The sequence below is a fragment of the Micromesistius poutassou genome (assembly GCF_964030765.1).
Source record: "Micromesistius poutassou genome assembly, chromosome: 4".
NCBI lineage: Eukaryota > Metazoa > Chordata > Actinopteri > Gadiformes > Gadidae > Micromesistius > Micromesistius poutassou.
The window spans coordinates 1,866,444-1,891,443 of record NC_140274.1 but is presented as its reverse complement, the minus strand read 5'-3'; the positions used below and the strand labels follow the sequence as shown (position 1 = coordinate 1,891,443).

The 25,000-nt window shown below is 49.9% G+C and overlaps 2 protein-coding genes across 2 annotated transcripts in view; one reads left to right on the top strand and one right to left on the bottom strand.

Moving 5' to 3' along the window:
* The first annotated feature begins 33 nt into the window (after positions 1–33).
* On the top strand, positions 34–23,556 carry farsb (phenylalanyl-tRNA synthetase subunit beta). The gene is made up of 18 exons (XM_084466657.1): positions 34–130; positions 1,253–1,308; positions 1,421–1,575; positions 2,978–3,050; positions 4,379–4,494; positions 10,445–10,595; positions 10,665–10,773; positions 10,941–11,011; positions 11,418–11,479; positions 11,573–11,624; positions 11,758–11,819; positions 12,546–12,753; positions 15,680–15,760; positions 16,671–16,763; positions 17,731–17,848; positions 19,043–19,195; positions 20,968–21,115; positions 22,041–23,556. Exons 1-18 carry the CDS (start codon positions 73–75, stop codon positions 22,396–22,398), a joined length of 2,124 nt encoding a protein of 707 aa, XP_084322783.1. The 5' UTR covers positions 34–72; the 3' UTR covers positions 22,399–23,556.
* Positions 23,557–24,199: 643 nt separating this feature from the next.
* The window catches only part of LOC311342362 (sphingosine-1-phosphate phosphatase 2-like), a gene marked incomplete at its 5' end in the record, with an annotated part of 4,718 nt that continues 3,917 nt past the window's right edge, over positions 24,200–25,000 (bottom strand). The window contains one exon of the mRNA XM_084467208.1: positions 24,200–24,806. Within this exon, the coding sequence (XP_084323334.1) occupies positions 24,255–24,806 (552 nt within the window). The 3' untranslated portion in view covers positions 24,200–24,254. The remainder of the gene's footprint in view (positions 24,807–25,000) is intronic.

Genomic DNA, 25,000 nt, shown 5'->3' with positions numbered 1-25,000 from the left:
TCTGGCCCAGTCTGGCAACACTGTGAAGGGGTCCTCTTTCCACGGTGGCTAGGCTCAGGATTAGCCGATAACATGCCGACTGTCAGCGTGAAACGGGATCTTCTCTTCCAAACCTTGGGGAGAACATACAGTGAGTTGTTCTTTCATCTCACCACGCAGTCACTGCTACCACTACTAGTGTGCTGGGATTTGCCACATTGGATATAGTATTCCAATGATTGCATCATTCCCTGCATCCTGTCCGATCACGGTATAGCGGTGTCCCTCAGCAAGACACCTGAGGTATAGAGGGGACCCTCAGCAAGACACCTGAGGTATAGAGGGGACCCTCAGCAAGACACCTGAGGTATAGAGGGGACCCTCAGCAAGACACCTGAGGTATAGCGGTGTCCCTCAGCAAGACACCTGAGGTATAGAGGGGACCCTCAGCAAGACACCTGAGGTATAGAGGGGACCCTCAGCAAGACACCTGAGGTATAGAGGTGTCCCTCAGCAAGACACCTGAGGTATAGAGGGGACCCTCAGCAAGACACCTGAGGTATAGCGGTGTCCCTCAGCAAGACACCTGAGGTATAGAGGGGACCCTCAGCAAGACACCTGAGGTATAGAGGGGACCCTCAGCAAGACACCTGAGGTATAGAGGGGACCCTCAGCAAGACACCTGAGGTATAGAGGTGTCCCTCAGCAAGACACCTGAGGTATAGAGGGGACCCTCAGCAAGACACCTGAGGTATAGAGGGGACCCTCAGCAAGACACCTGAGGTATAGAGGGGACCCTCAGCAAGACACCTGAGGTATAGAGGGGACCCTCAGCAAGACACCTGAGGTATAGAGGTGTCCCTCAGCAAGACACCTGAGGTATAGAGGGGACCCTCAGGTATAGAGGTGTCCCTCTGGTATAGAGGTGTCCCTCAGCAAGACACCTGAGGTATAGAGGTGTCCCTCTGGTATAGAGGTGTCCCTCAGCAAGACACCTGAGGTATAGAGGTGTCCCTCTGGTATAGCGGTGTCCCTCAGCTAGACAACTACCCCTAACTGCTTCAGAAGAGCTGGTTGTCCATGTTTGACGGTGACCATGTGTAGGGAATATGGGTACTAATTGTAAAGCGGGTAGAGTCGCCACATGTCAGAAAGCACTCTATAAATGCATTCCATTTACCAGATAGCACCATAGCATACTGCACCCGTCAACAGAAACAATGTTTGAAGTGCACTTTAACATGCATGTGTAACGGAGACTTATCTGTTCCAGCGGACGAGGAGTTTGATGAACTGTGCTTTGAGTTTGGGCTTGAGTTGGATGAAATAGTAAGTACATGCATATCCTTGTGTAGGTCAAAATAAGAGTATTCACTCTACAGTAAATACGTGGTAATAAATGTTGAACATGGTTAACAGTACCCCCATGTGACCCCTCCAGACCACCGAGAGAGAGCAGATCAGTCGGGAGCAGGGCGACTACAAGGCGTCGGGGGCGTCCGAGGTGGTGCTGTACAAGATCGACGTGCCGGCCAACCGCTATGACCTCCTGTGTCTGGAAGGCCTCGCCCGCGGCCTGCAGGTCTTCAAGGACAAGTGTGTATACGTCTTTTAACTCACTCCCCTCTGGCCACTCGTGCAGTTCATGGACCCACTCAGAGCGTTATTTTATATCCCACAGCTACCTGGCACCGATGGCATGAAATAACATTAATGTTGGGCGCCCAAAATCCTATTTGTTGAAATCAGCTTGGGCCTTTGTCCAATTATTCTGTTCTGAACGGAGCCCATATTATAACGGTTCTGTTCTTGTATTCTGCTCCCCACCTAAAGTTCCTGAACCGGTTTGAATGAGAAAAAAAGCAGTTAACGTTATTTTCTCTTCTAGTATTTTCCCTCGCTGCTCTGCTCCAGGTGGATAGTGAATGTGATAAAACACAAAATCATCTGCTTGCATATATCATCACTCACATGGATTAAGCACAATGTAACCAGTAACTGGAGGTTTTATGTGCATCCGTAAAGCCTTACATAAGCATTTTAAGATGGATATTTTATAGCTCTATTTATTTACCAAAATAGCCTACAAAATGATTGAATAGGGTGAGGCTGTTTTACTGCAGAGACAACCGGCTTGCTTCACCTTCCAGGGATATTGGATTACAATGCCCAAGAATGTTTCCATATACTTAAAGTACATGATTCCATGCATGTTGTCCTGGTGGGGGGCCACTAGTAATTAAACAAAACAGAATGTTACAACTTTAGACCTCTCCTCTGCGACACACAGAAGCACAGAACTACACAAAACGCCAAACTACACCTCCCGACGTAGCTCAGACTAAGGTGGCCTGGGCTCCTTTGGATTTCTCAGGGATATTTTACAGATTATTAGATGTGCTTAAATAAACATTCTGAAATTAATTGAAGCTTGCAATCTGAACTAAATAATGTTATTAACCTGTTTTAAATTAATTGACGTTTATGTTCCAGAGCTAAATATGATTTTGTTTTCTTTCCTGTTAAAATGTTGTTTGGAAAAATATTGTAGAAAAATACTGACCACTAATCTAGAGTGACGTCAAAGTCACATTCCAACAGGATATTCTGCCAAAGTCCTTCACGCGAGTGGGTGAAGCTTTTAGGGATTTTAATCAACAGTGTCTAAACGATGTTGATGTGATGTTGACCTTTGATGCAGTTTACTGATGCTGGCTGAGTTTGTGTTCACCAATCACACGCTTGCAGATCCCTGCCTCCAGCCATTCTAAACTATTAATCTGTACCCTACACACATGTGGTTAGTGGCCACTGGTAGAGTCAGCAGGGAGAAGGGAAGTTGGAGCTGGAAGTTGGCCTTGCATTGCAAATCTCTTGAGTTGCTTTGGATAAACGCATCAGCGTCATCCTCTAGCTGTGTATTACTGAGGGGGCCTGAGTGGTGGTCTCACGCGGAGGAGTTGGGTTGTGGTTGACGTGGTTATCTTCTGTGTTCCAGGATGGAGGCACCGCGCTACCGCCGTGTGACGCCAGCCAGTGGAGCGCCTCAGAGGCTTCTAGTGACTCCAGAGGTGGGTGGATACATGTATGTACAACTAGGGGTGGGAGTCACAGCGTGCCTCACCATGCGATTCCCAATACATGGCCCGCGATACCAATAATATCGCCATACAGCGATCCCACATAATCAATATATCAACTCGTCTTTGGTTAGTTAACTTCCGTTCAAGTTTCCTTGGTTACCGGCCAATCCACTCTGCCTTCTGAGCCGCATGTACAAACCAAGGAATACGCAATACAACTGGAAAATATAGATGTATGTACACTACGGTTTAAGACATAGGGATGTGTAGCTCTAGTAGTCAGGCCCTTGTGAATGACAAGGGAGAAAGTCAAGGGTCTGATGGTCAAGTTATTCCAGGTATCCAAGGCCCCGTCTACATGGCAAAAAATATATTTTCCCCTCCATTTTCCTTGACAGCGTTTCAGGAATTTCTCTGTAAAGACGGACTCATTGCAAAAATGCATCTAGCTGTAAAAACGCTGTAGTACATATTCAAGACCACCGTGTGGCGCTGGTTCTCCACCAAAAGAAGAAGACGAGGAGGCAGAGCATGCTATCAAGCCTGCACTGTGTACAAACATACAGTCCAGGACAGCAGTTGTTAAACCTTGTAGATTGAGCAGAAAATACTTTTTAATGTACAGTTAGTCATTAAATGAACCAAGGGGCTGTATTTAAAGCTACAAAAATAATACAAATCAAACAAAACTAATCAGACGGAAATCTAACGTTGCCACCTGGTGGGGGGGCGATGACGTCATGGTTTGCGTACCTGGCCTCCACACGAACCCCAACACCAAAACGCAGGGGGCCGTTTGTCTCTTTCTCACCCTGGGACCTGGTTTCAAACAAGGTTGTTTGCAGGCACCGGAAACGCTGACGTCTGTATGGACGGTCGGCCCAAACGCACAAGATCAAGACTGCGTTTTTACACAAAAATCGTTTCCGTGTGGACGGGCCTGAGTCATCCGCTGGGAGGAGCGGGACGGTGGTTTCTTCCCAGTGGACGGTGGTTTCTTCCCCGTTATTTCCAATTTCGGTCTCAGTCCTCCAGACAATACGGGTCGGCCCGATGATATCAAACCGGTTTGATGTGTTGTGTTCCTGATCTACAGCTGTATAACATGTGATCTGTTGTGTTCTGGATCTACAGCTGTATAACATGTGATCTGTTGTGTTCTGGATCTACAGCTGTATAACATGTGATCTGTTGTGTTCTGGATCTACAGCTGTATAACATGTGATCTGTTGTGTTCTGGATCTACAGCTGTATAACATGTGATCTGTTGTGTTCTGGATCTACAGCTGTATAACATGTGATCTGTTGTGTTCCAGACGGCGGCGGTGCGTCCCCACGCCGTGGCGGCGGTGCTCAGGAACATCACCTTCACGCAGGAGCGCTACGACAGCTTCATCGAGCTTCAGGAGAAGCTCCACCAGAACATCTGCAGGTGGAGAGCCAACCACTGCAGTCGTCCTCACTGACTGTAGCCTTAACAACGTCCTCGCTGACTGTAGCCTTAACAACGTCCTCGCTGACTGTAGCCTTAACAACGTCCTCGCTGACTGTAGCCTTAACAACGTCCTCGCTGACTGTAGCCTTAACAACGTCCTCACTGACTGTAGCCTTAACAACGTCCTCACTGACTGTAGCCTTAACAACGTCCTCGCTGACTGTAGCCTTAACAACGTCCTCACTGACTGTAGCCTTAACGTCCTCGCTGACTGTAGCCTTAACAACTGTAGCCTTAACAACGTCCTCACTGACTGTAGCCTTAACAACGTCCTCGCTGACTGTAGCCTTAACAACGTCCTCGCTGACTGTAGCCTTAACAACGTCCTCACTGACTGTAGCCTTAACAACGTCCTCACTGACTGTAGCCTTAACAACGTCCTCGCTGACTGTAGCCTTAACAACGTCCTCGCTGACTGTAGCCTTAACGTCCTCACTGACTGTAGCCTTAACAACGTCCTCACTGACTGTAGCCTTAACAACGTCCTCGCTGACTGTAGCCTTAACAACGTCCTCGCTGACTGTAGCCTTAACAACGTCCTCGCTGACTGTAGCCTTAACAACGTCCTCGCTGACTGTAGCCTTAACAACGTCCTCGCTGACTGTAGCCTTAACAACGTCCTCGCTGACTGTAGCCTTAACAACGTCCTCACTGACTGTAGCCTTAACAACGTCCTCACTGACTGTAGCCTTAACGTCCTCGCTGACTGTAGCCTTAACAACGTCCTCGCTGACTGTAGCCTTAACAACGTCCTCACTGACTGTAGCCTTAACGTCCTCACTGACTGTAGCCTTAACAACGTCCTCACTGACTGTAGCCTTAACAACGTCCTCACTGACTGTAGCCTTAACAACGTCCTCGCTGACTGTAGCCTTAACGTCCTCGCTGACTGTAGCCTTAACAACGTCCTCACTGACTGTAGCCTTAACAACGTCCTCACTGACTGTAGCCTTAACAACGTCCTCGCTGACTGTAGCCTTAACGTCCTCACTGACTGTAGCCTTAACAACGTCCTCACTGACTGTAGCCTTAACAACGTCCTCGCTGACTGTAGCCTTAACAACGTCCTCGCTGACTGTAGCCTTAACAACGTCCTCGCTGACTGTAGCCTTAACAACGTCCTCGCTGACTGTAGCCTTAACAACGTCCTCGCTGACTGTAGCCTTAACAACGTCCTCACTGACTGTAGCCTTAACAACGTCCTCGCTGACTGTAGCCTTAACAACGTCCTCGCTGACTGTAGCCTTAACGTCCTCACTGACTGTAGCCTTAACAACGTCCTCACTGACTGTAGCCTTAACAACGTCCTCGCTGACTGTAGCCTTAACAACGTCCTCACTGACTGTAGCCTTAACGTCCTCGCTGACTGTAGCCTTAACAACTGTAGCCTTAACAACGTCCTCACTGACTGTAGCCTTAACAACGTCCTCGCTGAATGTAGCCTTAACAACGTCCTCGCTGACTGTAGCCTTAACAACGTCCTCGCTGACTGTAGCCTTAACGTCCTCACTGACTGTAGCCTTAACGTCCTCACTGACTGTAGCCTTAACGTCCTCGCTGACTGTAGCCTTAACAACTGTAGCCTTAACAACGTCCTCACTGACTGTAGCCTTAACAACGTCCTCGCTGACTGTAGCCTTAACAACGTCCTCACTGACTGTAGCCTTAACAACGTCCTCGCTGACTGTAGCCTTAACAACGTCCTCGCTGACTGTAGCCTTAACAACGTCCTCACTGACTGTAGCCTTAACAACATCCTCACTGACTGTAGCCTTAACGTCCTCGCTGACTGTAGCCTTAACAACGTCCTCGCTGACTGTAGCCTTAACAACGTCCTCGCTGACTGTAGCGAGTTAGCTGACTTAGTGCAGCGATAAGACCACACAACACCGTCGTCTTTCCCACGGTCCCACGCAGTCCGGAGATAATCGGGCGCCTGTAGGCTCACTGGGCAGAGCGCGTACTGTTAGGGCAGCGACCCGGGTTCGATTCTTGCCCAGGGTCCTTTGCTGCATGTCCTCTCCTCTCTCTCCCGAACCTTCCTGTGTAACTTGCTGTACCTTCATGAACATAGTAAAAAATAAATGGCCTGGAGACGGGCGAGATATCGTCTGACTAAGGTCAGTCGATCACCCTAGCATTGAGGTCACCTGCGATCGGGGAGGAGAAGACTCGATCAGGGAGTGTAGGCCTACACGTCTTACTAGGAGTTGTTAGACAAAGGCAGTTGTTAAAAAATATCCAACATGCTAGACTTTACTGTGGGGCGTCCCGCACAACACGTCAAAAACCTCCCATCTCACAGAATGAAGCTGGATGGAGAGCACTGCGAGGGGCTTCACTCACGAGCCATGAGGTCTAGGCTCCAACGAGGCCTTTGCTTTTGGTTTTGGCGTCTGGCGGAGCTGCCCGTCAGTTCCACACAGAGCAGAAGGGAGTTGGCGGGAGCAGCCTTGACCTGGGAGGTTTTAGATCCCTCAGTAGTTTAAGCGGACAAGGGGATGTGTAAAAAAATGTGTTGAGGACGACTCTTTATTGAGTTGACCTAAAAGAAACAAACCACATTTTCTTTCACCACAATGGGGCACTTCAGTAAACGTCCATTGCAGTTGGCTGGGCTCCATGGATGATCTGAGATGACACCGGGGGGGGAGGTTCACTATATTCCCGTTCGGTTCATAGCACCATTTTGACGGGTTTTGCCTCGGTTGGGTACGTTTTTGATAAATCAGGGGATGACACAAGTCCCTATTAATACATTCAAACACTCAAAATGTCATCATGCTTTTCATTTATTCTTAGCCTTTTCTGGCAAAGAACATAAATTGATGCTCAAGGAACATAAACACTTCTTCATTGTCAAATCTTAATTCAAATAATACGTCAATGAGTGCAAACGAAAGAAGAGCTACTTTGTTCTTTTTATAAAATGCTGGCCACAATGTAGACTCCGGTGATGAGCAGAGCGCAGTGTTCTCATTCAGAACCGCTCTGGTCACTGTCCTCCTGTTCCTCTGCCAGAAGAGGAGTCTGTCCTGGGCTGTCAGACGAGGTCTGCCTGGAGGGCCTGCCCCCCTGCTGAGGGGAGCCCACCTGGTCCAGATGACCCGGGCAGGGCTCTAGACCGCCAGCCTTTAATATGTGATGCATGCTCTGATTTCCTCCTGGGTCGCATCGGTGCCAGTAGAAAAAGGTTGTATTCAGTGCCTTGCAAAAGTATTCACCCCCTTGGCATTTTTCGTGTTTTGTTGCCTCACAACCTGGAATTAACATGGATTGTTTGAGGATTTGCATCATTTAATTTACAGAACATGCCCACAACTTTGAAGATGTTTTTTTTTTTTATTATTGTGAAGCCAACAACAAATAGGACAAACATTGACACGAAAAAGTCAATGTGCATAACTAATCACCAATAGTTAGTAGTAGTAGTAGTATAATAGTCAATACTTTGTAGAGAGACAATCACAGCTGCAAGTCGCTTTGGATAAGTCTCTCTGAGCTTGTCACATCTTACCACTGGGATTTTTGCCCATTCCTCCTTGCAAAACTGCTCCAGCTCCTTCAAGTTGGATGGTTTGCGCTTGAACAGTTATCTTTAAGTCTGACCACAGATGTTCTATTGGATTGAGGCTTTGACTAGGCCATTCCAACACATTTCCCCTTAAACCACTCGTGTTGCTTTAGCAGTGTGTTTGGGGTCCTTGTCCTGCTGGAAGGTGAACCTCCCTTCTAGCCTCAACTCACGTACAGACTGGTACAGGTTTTGCCTGTACCAGTAAGAGTATCCCTGTATTTAGCACCATCCATCTTTCCCTCAACTCTGACCACTTTCCCAGACCCGGCTGCTGAAAACCATCCCCACAGCATGATGTTCTTTGGGTGATGTGTTGGGTTTGCGCCAGACATAGCATTTTCTTTTATGGCCGAAAAGTTAAATTTTAGTCTTATCAGACCAGAGCACCTTCCTCCATACATTTTCAGAGTCTCCCACATGCCTTTTCGCAAACTCAAAACGTGCCATTTGGTTTTTTTGCTGAAAGTGATGGCTTTCTTCTAGCCACTCTGTCATAGAGCCCAACTCTGTGGAGCGTACGGCTTGTTGTCGTCCTATGTACAGACACTCCAGTCTCTGCTGTGGAGCTCTGCAGCTCCTCCAGGGTTACCTTGGGTCTCTGTGCTGCCTCTCTGATTAATGCCCTCCTTGCCCAGTCTGAGTTTTGGTGGGCGGCCGTCTCTTGGCAGGTTTGCTGTTGTGTCATGTTCTTTCCATTTGGTTATGATAAATGTGATGGTGCTCCTGGGGATCATCAAAGATTTGGATCTTTTGTTCTAACCTAACCCTGACTTGTACTTCTCAACAACATTGTCCCTTACTTGTTTGGAGAGTTCCTTGGTCTTCATGGCAGTGTTTGGTTACTGGTGCCTCTTGCTTAGGCGTTGCAGCCTCTGGGGCCTTTCAAAAAAAGGTGTGTATTGGTACTGACAGATCATGTGACACTTAGATTGCACACAGGTGGACATCATCTCACTAATTATGTGACTTCTGAAGGTAATCTGTTGCACCAGAGCTTTTTATGGGCTTCATAACAAAGGGGGTGAATGCATATGCACATGACAATTTTCAGTTTTTTAGTTTTATGTATATATTTTTCATCAACTTCAGATTAAAAAAACATTGAACTAAAGGCTGTAATGTAACAAAATAGGTAAAAAGCCAAGGTGGGTAAAAATACGTAAATTGCATTATACCAAGGAGGTAATTAAAAGCATCCTATTATCCAATTAGTGTATTTCCAGCACTTAGACACTTTAAATATCAAAATATCAAGTCCTCCTATCATGATATTTGAAAGAGAAGACAAAGACGTGAAACGCAAGCGAAAGCTTTTGCTACTGAGCTGATTATGAACTTGATACATAAATCATCTTACAATAAATCATTAGATAGTAATCATAAGTAACAGTAGTTATATTATTTTTTACTTGAAACTTATATGAAATAATGATCATTATTATTAAGTGATTTATTCCTATTATTTGAAATAAATAACGCTGATTAAAGTGATGTATTACTATAAATACATGAGACAAATAATGATGGTTTAAGTGATTTCATATTTATATATTAAATAATTAAGGATGACTGAAGGTACATTTGTAACATTGCCCCTGTGTGTTTTAACCATCACTGATGGTTGTGATATTCCTAAATCGTCTGCATTGCTGAATTTTCCCTGTTGCTAATTATCGAAGTGTTGCCAAACATTTTATGTTCGGACTGATCGGGTAATTCATGTTTGTTGGGGACGTTATTGCATCCCGCATTAATTCAACCACAAGTTTGATACCCTCACGATTTATATATCGCTTTATCAATTCACAGTCCTCCATTGTCTCCAAAGCATTCAGTCACGCTGCAGCCATCTTCAGATTCTCTGTGAACAGGTCTTACTGAGTTAGGAGTCCTCTCCAGGACTTTTAAGCTCTCCTAGACTTAGGTGCTACTTTTAGGACCTAAAATACTTTGTGAATTGCTCTTAGTAAAATAAATGAGTCCTCAATTTAAGACTGACACGCCCATTATTTTTAGGAGTTTCTCCTATATTCGCCACTTATGAGCTATGTTACCCATGTTGCACCTGTTTAAAATGTATTTCTTTTATATTTATTTTAAACATGTTAGATGAGTTTAGAATAAAAAAAAATGTATGCGGTCAATTCTAGAATAAATTAAATTAGAATTAAAGTTGTATGGAGAGGTCGCCTTCGTCTGGAGCAGTTTCCACAGGGAGACGATGCACCAGACCATGGGCTGATCTGTGTCTGGGCTCAGCTGGACGGTAGCTTTTCATTGTGAACACTCCTGATCGTACTCTTCCTTCAGGAAGAGGACCTTGGTGGCCATCGGCACCCACGACCTGGACACGGTGTGCGGCCCCTTCACGTACACGGCCAAGCCCCCCGCCGACATCCACTTCAGGCCCCTGAACCAGAGCCGGGAGTGGACGGCCGTGGAGCTCATGAACCTGTACAAGGTAAGCACCAGTGACGGCGGCTGTGAGAGGCTGTTTGACGTGTGACTGACGCTTTGTTGGGGCCTGCAGACGGACAGCCACCTGAGGCACTACCTCCACATCATCCAGGACAAGCCCGCCTACCCCGTCATCTACGACAGCAATGGTGTCGTCCTGTCCATGCCGCCCATCATCAACGGTTAGTGCGCTTAGTGTAATCGCGCCGTAAGTTCATTGTGCTGTTCCAGCCTCTTCCATGCGGAGGGGCAGCAGTGGTGGCCATTCAGCATTGACCACTGAACCAGTTTAAGTCATGGATCCTAATCCTTACTCACCTATGCCTTTTACTTCTATTCCGTCTTTCAGGAGATCATTCCAAAATCTCCCTCAAAACGAAAAACGTCTTCGTTGAATGCACAGCCACAGACCTGACCAAGGTAGGAACATAAACGATGTAACATAAGACCTGACCAAGGTAGGAACATAAACGATGTAACATTAGACCTGACCAAGGTAGGAACATAAACGATGTAACATAAGACCTGACCAAGGTAGGAACATAAACGATGTAACATAAGACCTGACCAAGGTAGGAACATAAACAATGTAACATAAGACCTGACCAAGGTAGGAACATAAACAATGTAACATAAGACCTGACCAAGGTAGGAGTGTACCTGACCGGGTGACAAGGAAAGGTTCTGAAGGAGGCCAAGCCTAGCAGGGAGCAGGAGGTGTTGCACCTCGGGTGCTCTTGGGGGAGAATGCACGTGTAGAACCAGGAATAAGGAGGTGGTAGTGATGTATCGGCACCAGTCACCAATGCGTGGATGTTCCCTCCAGGCTAAGATCGTGCTGGACATGATGGTGACCATGTTCTCTGAGTACTGCGCAGAGCCCTTCACGTGAGTCCACACCGCAGCACTCCTTCAGGGGCTTGTTCCTCCAGACCCTGCTGCTCTTCTCCAGTGACCCCCCCTATGTTGTGTCTTCTGCAGGGTGGAGGGGGCGGAGGTGGTGTCTCCTGATGGCACTACCTACATGTACCCGGTACTGTACACACTTTTATTGTTCTGTCACTAGTCCCATTCAGTCTGCTGTGTTCACTGGTCCCATTCAGTCTGCTGTGTTCACTAGTCCCATTCAGTCTGCTGTGTTCACTGTGGACTGTCTTCATGTGCAGGAGCTGGCCTACAGAACGGAGATGCTGTCCAGTGACTTCATCAACCGCAAGGTCGGCATCAAGTGAGTCAACGGAGGTCTGGGGAGGAGCCATAAGCTGATGGCAGCATGCCACTTATTCACATCGACGTCCTTGCAGCACGACACACACACCTTAAACCCAGCATGACACACACATCTTAAACCCAGCACGACACACACATCTTAAACCCAGCATGACACACACATCTTAAACCCAGCACGACACACACATCTTAAACCCAGCATGACACACACATCTTAAACCCAGCACGACACACACACCTTAAACCCAGCATGACACACACACCTTAAACCCAGCATGACACACACATCTTAAACCCAGCCAGACACACACATCTTAAACCCAGCATGACACACACATCTTAAACCCAGCATGACACACACACATCTTAAACCCAGCATGACACACACATCTTAAACCCAGCATGACACACACACCTTAAACCCAGCATGACACACACACATCTTAAACCCAGCATGACACACACATCTTAAACCCAGCATGACACACACATCTTAAACCCAGCATGACACACACACATCTTAAACCCAGCACGACACACACATCTTAAACCCAGCCACGACACACACATCTTAAACCCAGCCACGCCCGCTGCATTGAGCCGCATTATCCAAAGCTCAGTGGGAGGGGACTTTGACTCTGGTCGTCTCCTAGAGCGCACTTCTTCTCAGCACGTTGTACTCATACGACAACAACCCTAACCCCCCCCCCCCCTCCCCCCCCAGTGAGTCCACGGAGACCATCGCTGGGCTGCTCACCAAGATGTGTCTGCGCTCTCAGCCCACCGGCGCCGGGGACCAGATCCAGGTGGAGATCCCGCCCACGCGCTCCGACGTCATCCACGCCTGTGACATCATGGAGGACGCCGCCATGGCCTACGGCTTCAACAACATCCCCCGCACCACGCCGGGCTTCTACACCGTGGCCCATCAGGTGTGTGTGTGTGTGTGTGTGTGTGTGTGTGTGTGTGTGTGTGTGTGTGTGTGTGTGTGTGTGTGTGTGTGTGTGTGTGTGTGTGTGTGTGTGTGTGTGTGTGTCTAGCTATTGCTACAATAGAATATCTTTAGTCATTGTAACAGATACAACAAAATGAAGTGCAGTCCTTGTTGAGTGCAAAAACATGAGTTCAGTGCAAAAACATCATTGAGGTAGTATGCATAAATAATATATAAATATAGTACTACTATAGGCATTAAAAAGCACGTCAGACACACCCAAACAAACATCCACATTCATAAATGTAAAAGTGGTAACAACTTTGCTTTAGTAGCACCATTTAGAGAAGTTATGTCTGTTGGGTAAAAACAGTTTTGTAGTCTGTTTGTTGTAGTTGAATGGACCTGTATCTCCTGGTGGCAGTAGTTCAAACCGTTTGTGACCGGGGGTGATGAGTCCTGCCCGATGGATTTGGCCTTTTTGAGGCAGCGGGAGCCGGGAAGTTCTTCCAGAGAGGGAAGAGGGCAGCTGATGATTTCCTGAGCTGCCTTTATGGCCCCCTGGAGCGTTTCCCTCTGTGCCACAGTGCAGCTCAACAACCACACTCTAGGCCTGTTCACACTGCCAAGCCGGTTCGGTCACGGTTTGGCACGCCCAGAAATGTCACTGTCTTGCCTGTGTAAAACAGAGGGGGTCAAATCCCCCAATTCCTGGTTCACTGGAGAAGGCGGAGCTTCGCACAGAGTAGACCTCTTTAGAAGAATTTGCATACTACGAATGTTTTAATTTTTTTATGATTCGAGACACTCGCAGGCAAGAATGAGTAAACATCTGAGTGTAGGCTACAAACGCGAATAACTATTTACAAGTGCAAAAAAAACGGCAACATATTCTTTATTTTGCTGACCACTTGTTTTTTATCTCGACAAAAGCCTCATAAGGACAGTTCCTCTGCGTCTTTCTCGTAGATCGCACCATCTTTCCCCGTCTTTGTTTAATGCGACTGCATCACCTTCTCTCCCATGACGGTCAGCAGCTCGTGGATTTCACCGTCTCTCCAGTTAGAACGACTCATGTTGACATCGCTGCGTTGTCTCTGTTGGAGAGACAACAGCAACACCTCTACCCAAGTCCCGCCCCTGGAACCGCGGAGCCGTCTAATCACATTTACATCAAAATGAAACCCCCAATATGTGTAGGGTACGAGAGGGTGAATTGGGGGGCGAACTCAGGCCGGTATATTACCTCGGTCAGTGTAAACGCACGGACCATGCCGGGAGAAAGGCGTGCATAAGACGGGCATATGTGGCAGTGTAAAAACCTTTTAAAATACAGTGTCAGTACGCTCTCTATTGAGCAGCGGTAGAAGGACACCAGCAGTTTTTCCAGGATGTTGTTCTCCCTGAGTACTCTCAGGAAGTAAAGTCTCTGCTGGGCCTTCTTCACTAGCCCAGTGGTGTTGACGCCCCAGGCCAGGTCCTTCTTCACTAGCCCAGTGGTGTTGACGCCCCAGGTCAGGTCCTTCTTCACTAGCCCAGTGGTGTTGACGCCCCAGGCCAGGTCCTTCTTCACTAGCCCAGTGGTGTTGACGCCCCAGGTCAGGTCCTTCTTCACTAGCCCAGTGGTGTTGACGCCCCAGGCCAGGTCCTTCTTCACTAGCCCAGTGGTGTTGACGCCCCAGGTCAGGTCCTTCTTCACTAGCCCAGTGGTGTTGACGCCCCAGGCCAGGTCCTTCTTCACTAGCCCAGTGGTGTTGACGCCCCAGGCCAGGTCCTTCTCCACTAGCCCAGTGGTGTCAGTTTCCTCCATGATGTTAACTCCCCTCTCCACACAGACCCTGCCTATCAGCAGCGGCTGGATGACTGTCTTCTTCCTCCTATAATCCACAATGAGCTCCTTGGTCTTTGAGTTGTTAGCTCTGCACCACCCCACCAAACGCTCCATCTCATCTCTGTAGGTGGTCTCATGCCCCCTTAGATGAGCCCCACTGCTGTGGTGTCCAAAGGAACTGCATGTAAACTGCATACGCTCTTGTCCCATGTCCCTTTCTTTTGCTGTCATGGTGTTGCTCTATCATGCTGTAAGTAGATCCTTCCCTGGCGGCCCCCTAAAGGCCGTTCTACGTCAGTGAGCCTCACTGCCCCCCTTGTAGCTAGGTGATGCACCACATGCATCCATTGTCCTGTATGTGAGGAGGTGTATCAAGTCCCTCTCTGAGTTCCAACTCATGTTTATGGTGAGGTGTATGAGGCCCCTTTCTCATTAAATGGACTGCATTTAGAGAGAAGTTTGGAAGTTTCCCAGCCTTCCCAGAATCGACGGGCCATGGGCCCATCCAGCAGAGGACGGTACTAATGGATACCAGCCACCAGGCCTCTGGGACAGAGCTCCCGTTATTAAGCAAAGAAAATAAGATTTCTTAATGTTATCAGATAACCGAAAAGCATTGGCAGCGTTAAGACAAGTGGTGGTGATTGAAATGCGTCCTCACCGGGGTCTGGGTTATTTTTATTGAACCTTTATTTATCCAGCTGAGTCCCATTGAGACCTTTAGCCTCTTCTTCAAGGGAGCCCTGACATACAGACATATAGACATTAACATAACATAACATATTACACCAAAACATGACGGGACATAGAAACACAGCACGTAGACTTTACACCAAAACATGACGGGACATAGAACCGGGTCAGGCTAAGTGTGACCAGGTCAGGCTAAGTGTGACCAGGTCAGGCTAAGTGTGACCAGGTCAGGCTAAGTGTGACCAGGTCAGGCTAAGCATCCTTGAGGATGTCGGGCTCTGTCGGGGTGGACCCGGGCTCTGTCGGGGTGTGTGTGTGTGACCGGGCTCTGTCGGGGTGGACCCGGGCTCTGTCGGGGTGTGTGTGTGTGTGACCGGGCTCTGTGTCCTGTGCCCATCAGTTCCCCCTGAACAAGCTGACGGAGCTGTTGAGACAAGACCTGGCAGCGGCCGGATTCACTGAAGCCCTCACCTTCGCCCTGGTAGGAGGCCAACGCTAGCACACACACACACACACACACACACACACACACACACACACACACACACACACACACACCTACACACACACACCTACACACACACACCTACACACACACACACACACCTACACACACGCATGCACGCACGCACGTACGCACGCACGCACACACACACACACACACACACACCTACACACACACACACACACACACCTACACACACACACACACACCTACACACACACACCTACACAGACACACCTACACGCACACACCTACACACACCTACACGTACACACCTACGACTACACACACACACACACCTACACACACACACACCTACACACACACACACACACCTATACACACACACACACCTATACACACACACACACCTATACACACCTATATATACACACACCTATACACACACACACACCTATACACACACACACACACCTATACACACCTATATACACACCTATACACACACACACCTAGACACACACCTATACACGCAGTCATCTATTCAGACACACACACACACACACACACACACACACACACACACACACACACACACACACCCCTATATATACACACACCTATACACACCTATATATATACACACACCTATACACACCTATATATACACACACACACACACACACACACCTAGACACACACCTATACACGCAGTCATCTATTCAGACACACACACACACACACACACACACACACACACACACACACACACACACACACACACACACACCTACACACACACACACACACACCTACACACACACACCTACACACACACACCTACACACACACACACACACACACACACACACACACACACACACACACACACACACACTCTCTAAGTGTCTGTTTGCGTCCTCAGTGCTCTCAGGAGGACATCGCTGACAAGCTGAGGAAGAAGCAGTGTGAGACCCGGGCGGCCCACATCGCCAACCCCAAGACCGCCGACTTCCAGGTCTGTAGCCTAACCTGTTAATGCAGGGCCTGAAGGTCCATGTACACATGTGACTCCACTTTACCATCACTTCACTACCTACATACAGTACACTACATATAGTACAGTCTACACTACATACAGTACACTACATATAGTACAGTACAGTCTACAGTACACTACATATAGTACAGTCTACAGTACACTACATATAGTACAGTACAGTCTGTACAGTACATATAGTACAGTACAGTCTACACTACATACAGTACACTACATATAGTACAGTACAGTCTACAGTACACTACATATAGTACAGTCTACAGTACACTACATATAGTACAGTACAGTCTGTACAGTACATATAGTACAGTACAGTCTACAGTACATATAGTACAGTACATACAGTACACTACATATAGTACAGTACACTACATATAGTACAGTACAGTACAGTCTACAGTACATATAGTACAGTACAGTCTGTACAGTACAGTCTGTACAGTACATATAGTACAGTACATATAGTACAGTACAGTCTACAGTACATATAGTACAGTACAGTCTACAGTACAGTACAGGCTATACAGCCCTTCGTCTTTCAAAATTGTAATCCAGTATCAAATTCTATTCAATGTCTTTCTGACTTGAGCTGGGTTTCTGAGCTGGGTTTCTGAGCTGGGTTTCTGAGCTGGGTTTCTGAGCTGGGTTTCTGAGCTGGGTTTCTGAGCTGGCTCCAAAACAAGACTTGGCTCCCAGACCACTCTGGTGACTAAAGGGCATTTGGGGATGTTTTCAAAGGTCGTCCTCACCCTGTGGGTCATGTACGTATGCATGAGGAGTGAGTTAGGTTTAGTAGAGTTTCTATTGTCTCTATAGTCTCCATGCTGACAGCCATGCGTTGGGTGAGGCTTCCTGAGTCCAGCAGAGGGCGCTGTGGCCTCCTCTACCCCTCACAGCCTGCTGCTGTCCCCTGTCTCTCCACCAGGTGGCGCGCACCTCGCTGCTGCCAGGTCTGCTGAAGACCATCGCGGCCAACAGGAAGATGCCTCTGCCTCTCAAACTGTTTGAGATCTCGGACGTGGTGCTGAAGGATGAGGACAAAGGTATGCCCAGAGATACAGCCCTACCTACAACAAACCATTAGCAAGCCATCCACGGCCTGCGTCTCCACCACCGCTCGCTGTTCCTCCTGCGGTGCGTCTCCTCTGGAGCTCGTCTGCCCGGTCGGCTCACTGCCTTCACTGTCGTAGAGCTAGCGGGAGACACACGTCCACACCAGTCTGAATGTCGTGTCCATGGGCGGCCCGTGGAAAGGTCCCGTCGGCTCCAGAGCCATGGCTCTGTAGGGTGCAGCGCTGCGTCTCCTCTGTAGGTCCCCTAACCCTAACCTCAAGTCATGTGTTGGCTGTCCAACGTCCTGCTAGTGGGTTAAAGGGGACGTGATGGTGAACCCTCTCAGCGCGCGGGGAGCTCGTCCTACTCCTAACTGCTGGCTCTCAAAGGAACTGTTAAACATCCTGCATCCAAACTCTGCAAAGGAACGTCTCTATCATGTGTTTGTAGTTGGTTCTTCATTCTTCTTTCATCGTCCATCCCCCCCAGGCCTCTAACTCCTGTCTCTCCCCCCCCAGGCCTCTAACTCCTGTCTCTACCCCCCAGGCCTCTAACTCCTGTCTCTACCCCCCAGGCCTCTAACTCCTGTCTCTACCCCCCCCCCCCCCCCCAGGCCTCTAACTCCTGTCTCTACCCCCCAGGCCTCTAACTCCTGTCTCTCCCCCCCCAGGCCTCTAACTCCTGTCTCTACCCCCCAGGCCTCTAACTCCTGTCTCTACCCACCAGGCCTCTAACTCCTGTCTCTACCCCCCAGACCTCTAACTCCTGTCTCTACCCCCCAGGCCTCTAACTCCTGTCTCTACCCCCCAGGCCTCTAACTCCTGTCTCTACCCCCCCCCCCCCCAGGCCTCTAACTCCTGTCTCTACCCCCCAGGCCTCTAACTCCTGTCTCTCCCCCCCCAGGCCTCTAACTCCTGTCTCTACCCCCCAGGCCTCTAACTCCTGTCTCTACCCCCCAGGCCTCTAACTCCTGTCTCTACCCCCCAGGCCTCTAACTCCTGTCTCTACCCCCCAGGCCTCTAACTCCTGTCTCTACCCACCAGGCCTCTAACTCCTGTCTCTACCCCCCAGGCCTCTAACTCCTGTCTCTACCCCCCAGGCCTCTAACTCCTGTCTCTCCCCCCCCAGACCTCTAACTCCTGTCTCTACCCCCCAGGCCTCTAACTCCTGTCTCTCCCCCCCAGACGTGGGGGCCAGGAACAGCCGGCGGCTGTGTGCCGTGTTCTACCACCGCAGCCCGGGCTTCGAGGTGATCCACGGCCTGCTGGACCGCGCCATGCAGCTGCTGGAGGTGGCGCCGGCCCGGGGCACGGGCTACCACATCCAGGCTGCCGACGGTGAGGCCCTGCTGCTGGCCGTCTCACTCTTCACTCCACCACCACCCCCCCCCCGTCTCACTCTTTACTCCACCCCCCCCCATCTCACTCTTTACTCCACCCTCCATCTCACTCTTCACTCCACCACCACCCCCCGTCTCACTCTTTACTCCACCACCCCCATCTCACTCTTTACTCCACCCTCCATCTCACTCTTTACTCCACCCTCCATCTCACTCTTTACTCCATCTCACTCTTTACTCCACCCTCCATCTCACTCTTTACTCCACCCTCCATCTCACTCTTTACTCCATCTCACTCTTTACTCCACCCTCCATCTCACTCTTTACTCCACCCTCCATCTCACTCTTTACTCCAGCACCCACCCCCTGGCTCACTCTCCACTCCCCCATCCTGTCTAACTCTCAGTCTCCCCCCGTCTCCAGCTGCCTCTCCTGTTCCAAGGTCACCCAGTAAGATATCTAGTGTGGCTCTTGGCTCGAGCATGGAGCAAAAATCAATGAGTGAGAGCATCTCCCCTCTGATTCAGAGAGAGAGAGAGACTGCGGTGTCACCCAGGGCTGGCTGGGCGCCGTGGATCATCTGACATGCACCATACACTCAAATAGTTTCCCTCGCTTACTCAGCAGTATTTTCCAGAACACCTCATAGGCCATTAGCCTCTGTCTGTCAGCGCATTGGAAAACCCCCCGAGGGCATGACCCCGTTGCCAACGCTCACCTGCAACGCACCACAGAACACACATCAGACCCACAGAACACACGTCAGACCCACAGAACACACGTCAGACCCACAGAACACACGTCAGACCCACAGAACACACGTCAGACCCACAGAACACACGTTAGACCCACAGAACACACGTCAGACCCACAGAACACACGTCAGACCCACAGAACACACGTCAGACCCACAGAACACACGTCAGACCCACAGAACACACGTCAGACCCACAGAACACACGTCAGACCCACAGCTGAGCTCCAGCCAGCTCTGCTGCTCCAGGGGGAGGAGCTCTGACTGAGGGGGGAGGAGCTCTGACTGAGGGGGAGGAGCTCTGACTGAGGGGGGGAGGAGCTCTGGCTGAGAGGGGGAGGAGCTCTGACTGAGGGGGAGGAGCTCTGGCTGAGGGGGAGGAGCTCTGACTGAGAGGGGGAGGAGCTCTGACTGAGGGGGAGGAGCTCTGACTGAGGGGGAGGAGCTATGACTGAGGGGGAGGAGCTCTGGCTGAGAGGGGGAGGAGCTCTGGCTGAGAGGGGGAGGAGCTCTGACTGAGAGGGGGAGGAGCTCTGACTGAGGGGGGGAGGAGCTCTGACTGAGGGGGGGAGGAGCTCTGACTGAGAGGGGGAGGAGCTCTGACTGAGGGGGGGAGGAGCTCTGACTGAGGGGGGGAGGAGCTCTGACAGGCTGAGGGTCCCGGCCCAAACACCAAGGATCCAGGAAGTGGCTTCCTTTAGGTCCAGCCTGCTCCTGCTCTGCTTGAAACATCAATAGAAATGTTTTATTATGGTCTTTTTGTATTGTGGGAAATTGTACAGGAAGTCTTAACAGGATAATCCAAATATGGTCCCGTTCTTCTAACTCTGACATGACGATGTTTGGTCTGGTGACGCAGGCCAACCGGAGGAGGGCCTGTCTGTGTGCGTGTGTTGGGTGGTTGTCATGGCAACCATCTGGTTAACGCTCTGGCCAGCCTTTGTCTGAAGACGTGTGTGTGTGTGTGTGTGTGTGTGTGTGTGTGTGTGTGTGTGTGTGTGTCCTCCGCTCCTCAGACTCCTCCTTCTTCCCGGGCCGCTGCGCCGAGCTGTTTGTGGGCGGGGTCAGCGTGGGCCGGCTGGGGGTCCTCCACCCCGACGTCATCCAGCGCTTCGAGCTCACCATGCCCTGCTCCGCCCTGGAGATGGACCTGGAGCCCTTCCTGTGATGTCACTTCCCTCTTAACACCTCGTAGCGCACACACAGCACATCTGCATGAGAGCGGACTGATGACAGTGTGTGTGTGTGTGTGTGTGTGTGTGTGTGTGTGTGTAGAGACGAGTTTCAGAGCAGCGTGCTGACCTGATGACAGTGTGTTGTTCTCTAATGGACCTGAGTTTAAAGGCTGTTGTGATTAAAGTGTGTGCGTGACCCCGGTGCCTGGCTGTGTTCTTGCTGTGCGTTCTGGTGTCTCTGTTAGTGACGGGTCAGTCGCCACCGAGCCGCTTCAAAGAGCTCTCTGAAGTGAACGACACCACCAGCCTGGCATTTTTTAAATATTAAGTTTGCCGAGTCAGAATGACATGAAGGTCTGCGCTCTGCGTGCTGTGTGTGTGTGTGTGTGCAGTGACACGTCATGCATGCAAGTTTCAACCAATGAGGTGTGGATACAGGGGTCATACCAACCAATGAGGTGTGGATACAGGGGTCATACCAACCAATGAGGTGTGGATACAGGGGTCATACCAACCAATAAGGTGTGGATACAGGGGTCATACCAACCAATGAGGTGTGGATACAGGGGTCATACCAACCAATGAGGTGTGGATACAGGGGTCATACCATTAAGCCGCGAGGGGGGTGCGTGTTCCGCCCATATACAGTCGGGTGCGCTGCGCGAATGCAACGAAAACAGCAATTTATTGATATTAGAAAATGTCATTTTTACTTTTGAATACTTCAGAACAAAGGTATTGATGTATTGAATAACTGAATGTAGGCCTGCACATGGGACTCACACGTCACAGCGTGTGTGTGTGTTCTAGAAGGTCTGGTACCATGAGGAGCTCACTACAGAGACGTGGTGCTGACGGCGGAGGGGCGGGGCCTCGGCCTGACTCACTCTGCTCTTGTTGCCTTGGTTCCCCAGCGGCCGCCACTCAGAGGTGCTGCTCACGCACGACGTCCCGTTGCAGGAGGTCCGCCGCTTCGTGGAGGCCCCCGGCCCCGCCCCCGACCCCTCCCCCGCCCCCGCCTCCACCCGGACGGTGTTTGGGGACCTTGGCACCGCCGCCGGGCTGCGGGCCCTCAACGACTTCCTGGCCCCGAGGAGCTACATCGAGGGCTTTGTGGCGTCCAGCGCCGACACAGAGGTGCTGGGGGCCATCCCGGAGGACCGGCCCCCGCCCCCGGCCCTCTGCCACGCCCTGCGCTGGTACCGCCACGCCCGCTCCCTGGGGGCCGGCTGGGGGCTGCCCGCCGCACAACGCCGCTACGTCCTGGAGTGAGGCCCCGGAGTGAGGCTCTGGTCCCAGAGTGAGGCTCTGGTCCCGGAGTGAGGCTCTGGTCCCGGAGTGAGGCTCTGGTCCCAGAGTGAGGCTCTGGTCCCGGAGTGAGGCTCTGGTCCCAGAGTGAGGCTCTGGTCCCAGAGTGAGGCTCTGGTCTCAGAGTGAGGCTCTGGTCTCAGAGTGAGCTACAAAATACTTCAAAATAAGAACAAATGTGTAGATATGTGGATATAAAAATTTGAATTTGGTAGATGTTTGTGATTTCCTGTATTCTGGTGCATTTTGGGGATGGCCACTATCTAAAAATTCATTCCGATTCATAGCCTATGTATGTTAATTGAACCAACACATTAATTTCATATTTTCCATGCTCAAATGCATTTATAATATGTCTATACTCTTATTAACGACAAACACAAGTTTCTTTTAAAAGCCACATGAGTGATTCTTATTTTTTTCAGTGCAAAGGGCTCACATACATCATCATTCAATGATGGCACAAAACTGAAAAACAGTGGCCCAACATTAAGTGCAACAACTAGCATTATATTCAGTGCAGTTGTAGTAGTGGTGACTTAAGTTTAATCTTTCATGACTGATATTGTTTCTAAGCAAACTACACATGGGTTTGCCTTTGAATTCTATGAACAGATACTCTGCTTCTCATCTTGACTGTAAGGTACGGTTTTTGTTGGAGTTTTCAGTAAAAAGTTGCCCATCCCTGCCCTAGTCTACGCCCCCACCCCCCAACACCCAGGGTGCTGCACCCTGCTCCTCAGATCAACCCCCAACATACATTGTAATCTTCTTTACAGATTACAATGACTAGAGCTCACATGATTCGTCAAATAAAGGAAAGGATCTGTATAAGGGATTTGTAGCGTTGTCTTTAGTGTTGTCGGTAAGCCTAGAGAAACAATGAGTTTGACTCCATAAAGGACATGTTAGTTAGTTTGATCCTTTACTTGTCAAAAAGGAACAATACCAAGACATGAAATCACAATAGTGGTCCATAAGCTGTTGCTCCACACATGGCGTCACTTCTGACGTCATGACTCTACAGAAGCCCTATGGATCCAATGCTCATATCCAATCTTAATCATATAATACAAAACAATAACACAAAATATGAAAACTAGACATTTACTAAATATGGCACAGGATTCATTTACTGAAGCGCAGGTTTCCATTTGGCAGTACGGTGCATTGGAATGACGTTCAATAAAAGTTTAGATCAGATCCAGTTGTGAGTGGATTATTTCAGCTCACATTGAGTGATGTCATGTTTGTTCCCTCCAGAATCAGAAGGACTTTTATTACATCTTATTGTACACAAAAGTACAATTCTTAGGCTTGGTTCCTCAACAGCCACATAGCAACAAGACAGGATGAAGTAAATCAAGACAAGCAGCTGAACATCTTCACCACCCAGTCAGACCAGCAGGCGGCGGGATGCTGGTCTCCTCACTAGTGGTTAACAGGTCTGTCTCACTAGTGGTTAACAGGTCTGTCTCACTAGTGGTTAACAGGTCTGTCTCACTAGTGGTTAACAGGTCTGTCTCACTAGTGGTTAACAGGTCTGTCTCACTAGTGGTTAACAGGTCTCCTCACTAGTGGTTAACAGGTCTGTCTCACTAGTGGTTAACAGGTCTGTCTCACTAGTGGTTAACAGGTCTGTCTCACTAGTGGTTAACAGGTCTGTCTCATAACAAAGTGAGGATAGAAGAAGAGGCCTCCTTTAGACGCCTTTGGTTTTATGGAGCAGATTGTGTCCTGATGAGTAACGTTCCCTTAACGGTCTCTAGTGTGTAGACGAGTGAGGCTGCTGGATGTCAGCTCACTGCTGGCTCTGGGGGTCATAAGATGCCCAGGAGGAGGAACAGTCTGTTCACCAGTACGGCGTTCACCAGCCCCACCACCGAGTACGTCAGGAACTTTGACGGCACCTCGATCTCCCTCCGGCGGGCGGCGCGGGGGGCGTCGCCGGGCGCCACGCCGTACCAGGAGAACAGCGCCCTGAGGCTGGCCGCCCGCACGGCCCACCGCGTGGCCAGCAGCACCGCCGCGCCCACCAGGTAGCGGGCCGCCCCGGCCGCCAGCGCCCCGGCCGTGAGCGGCGGCAGGGCCACGGGCAGCGCCCCGCGGGGCGGCTCGAAGGTCACGCCCAGCCGCGCGTTGGTCCAGTAGCCCACGGAGCAGCCGGCCGCCACGCCCAGGATGGTGGTGGTGTCGGCGCGCGTGGGGCTGTAGTGGTCCAGCTGGGGGTAGGTGTAGCTCAGGACCAGGGGCAGGGCCACCAGCACCGGGGGGGACAGGGGGCTGCTCAGCTGGAAGCGGTCGAAGGCCTCCCAGTAGGGGTAGGTGAGGAGCATGAGGCCCCCCGACAGCCCCACACCACACAGGACGTCCTGCTCAGACAAACATAACATAATGACACAACACGACACGACATGACATAATGACACGACATGACATAACATAATGACAATACACGACATAATGACACAATATGACACGACATGACATAATGACATGACACGACAATGACACAACATGACATGACATAACATCATGACATGACATGACATAATGACACAACATG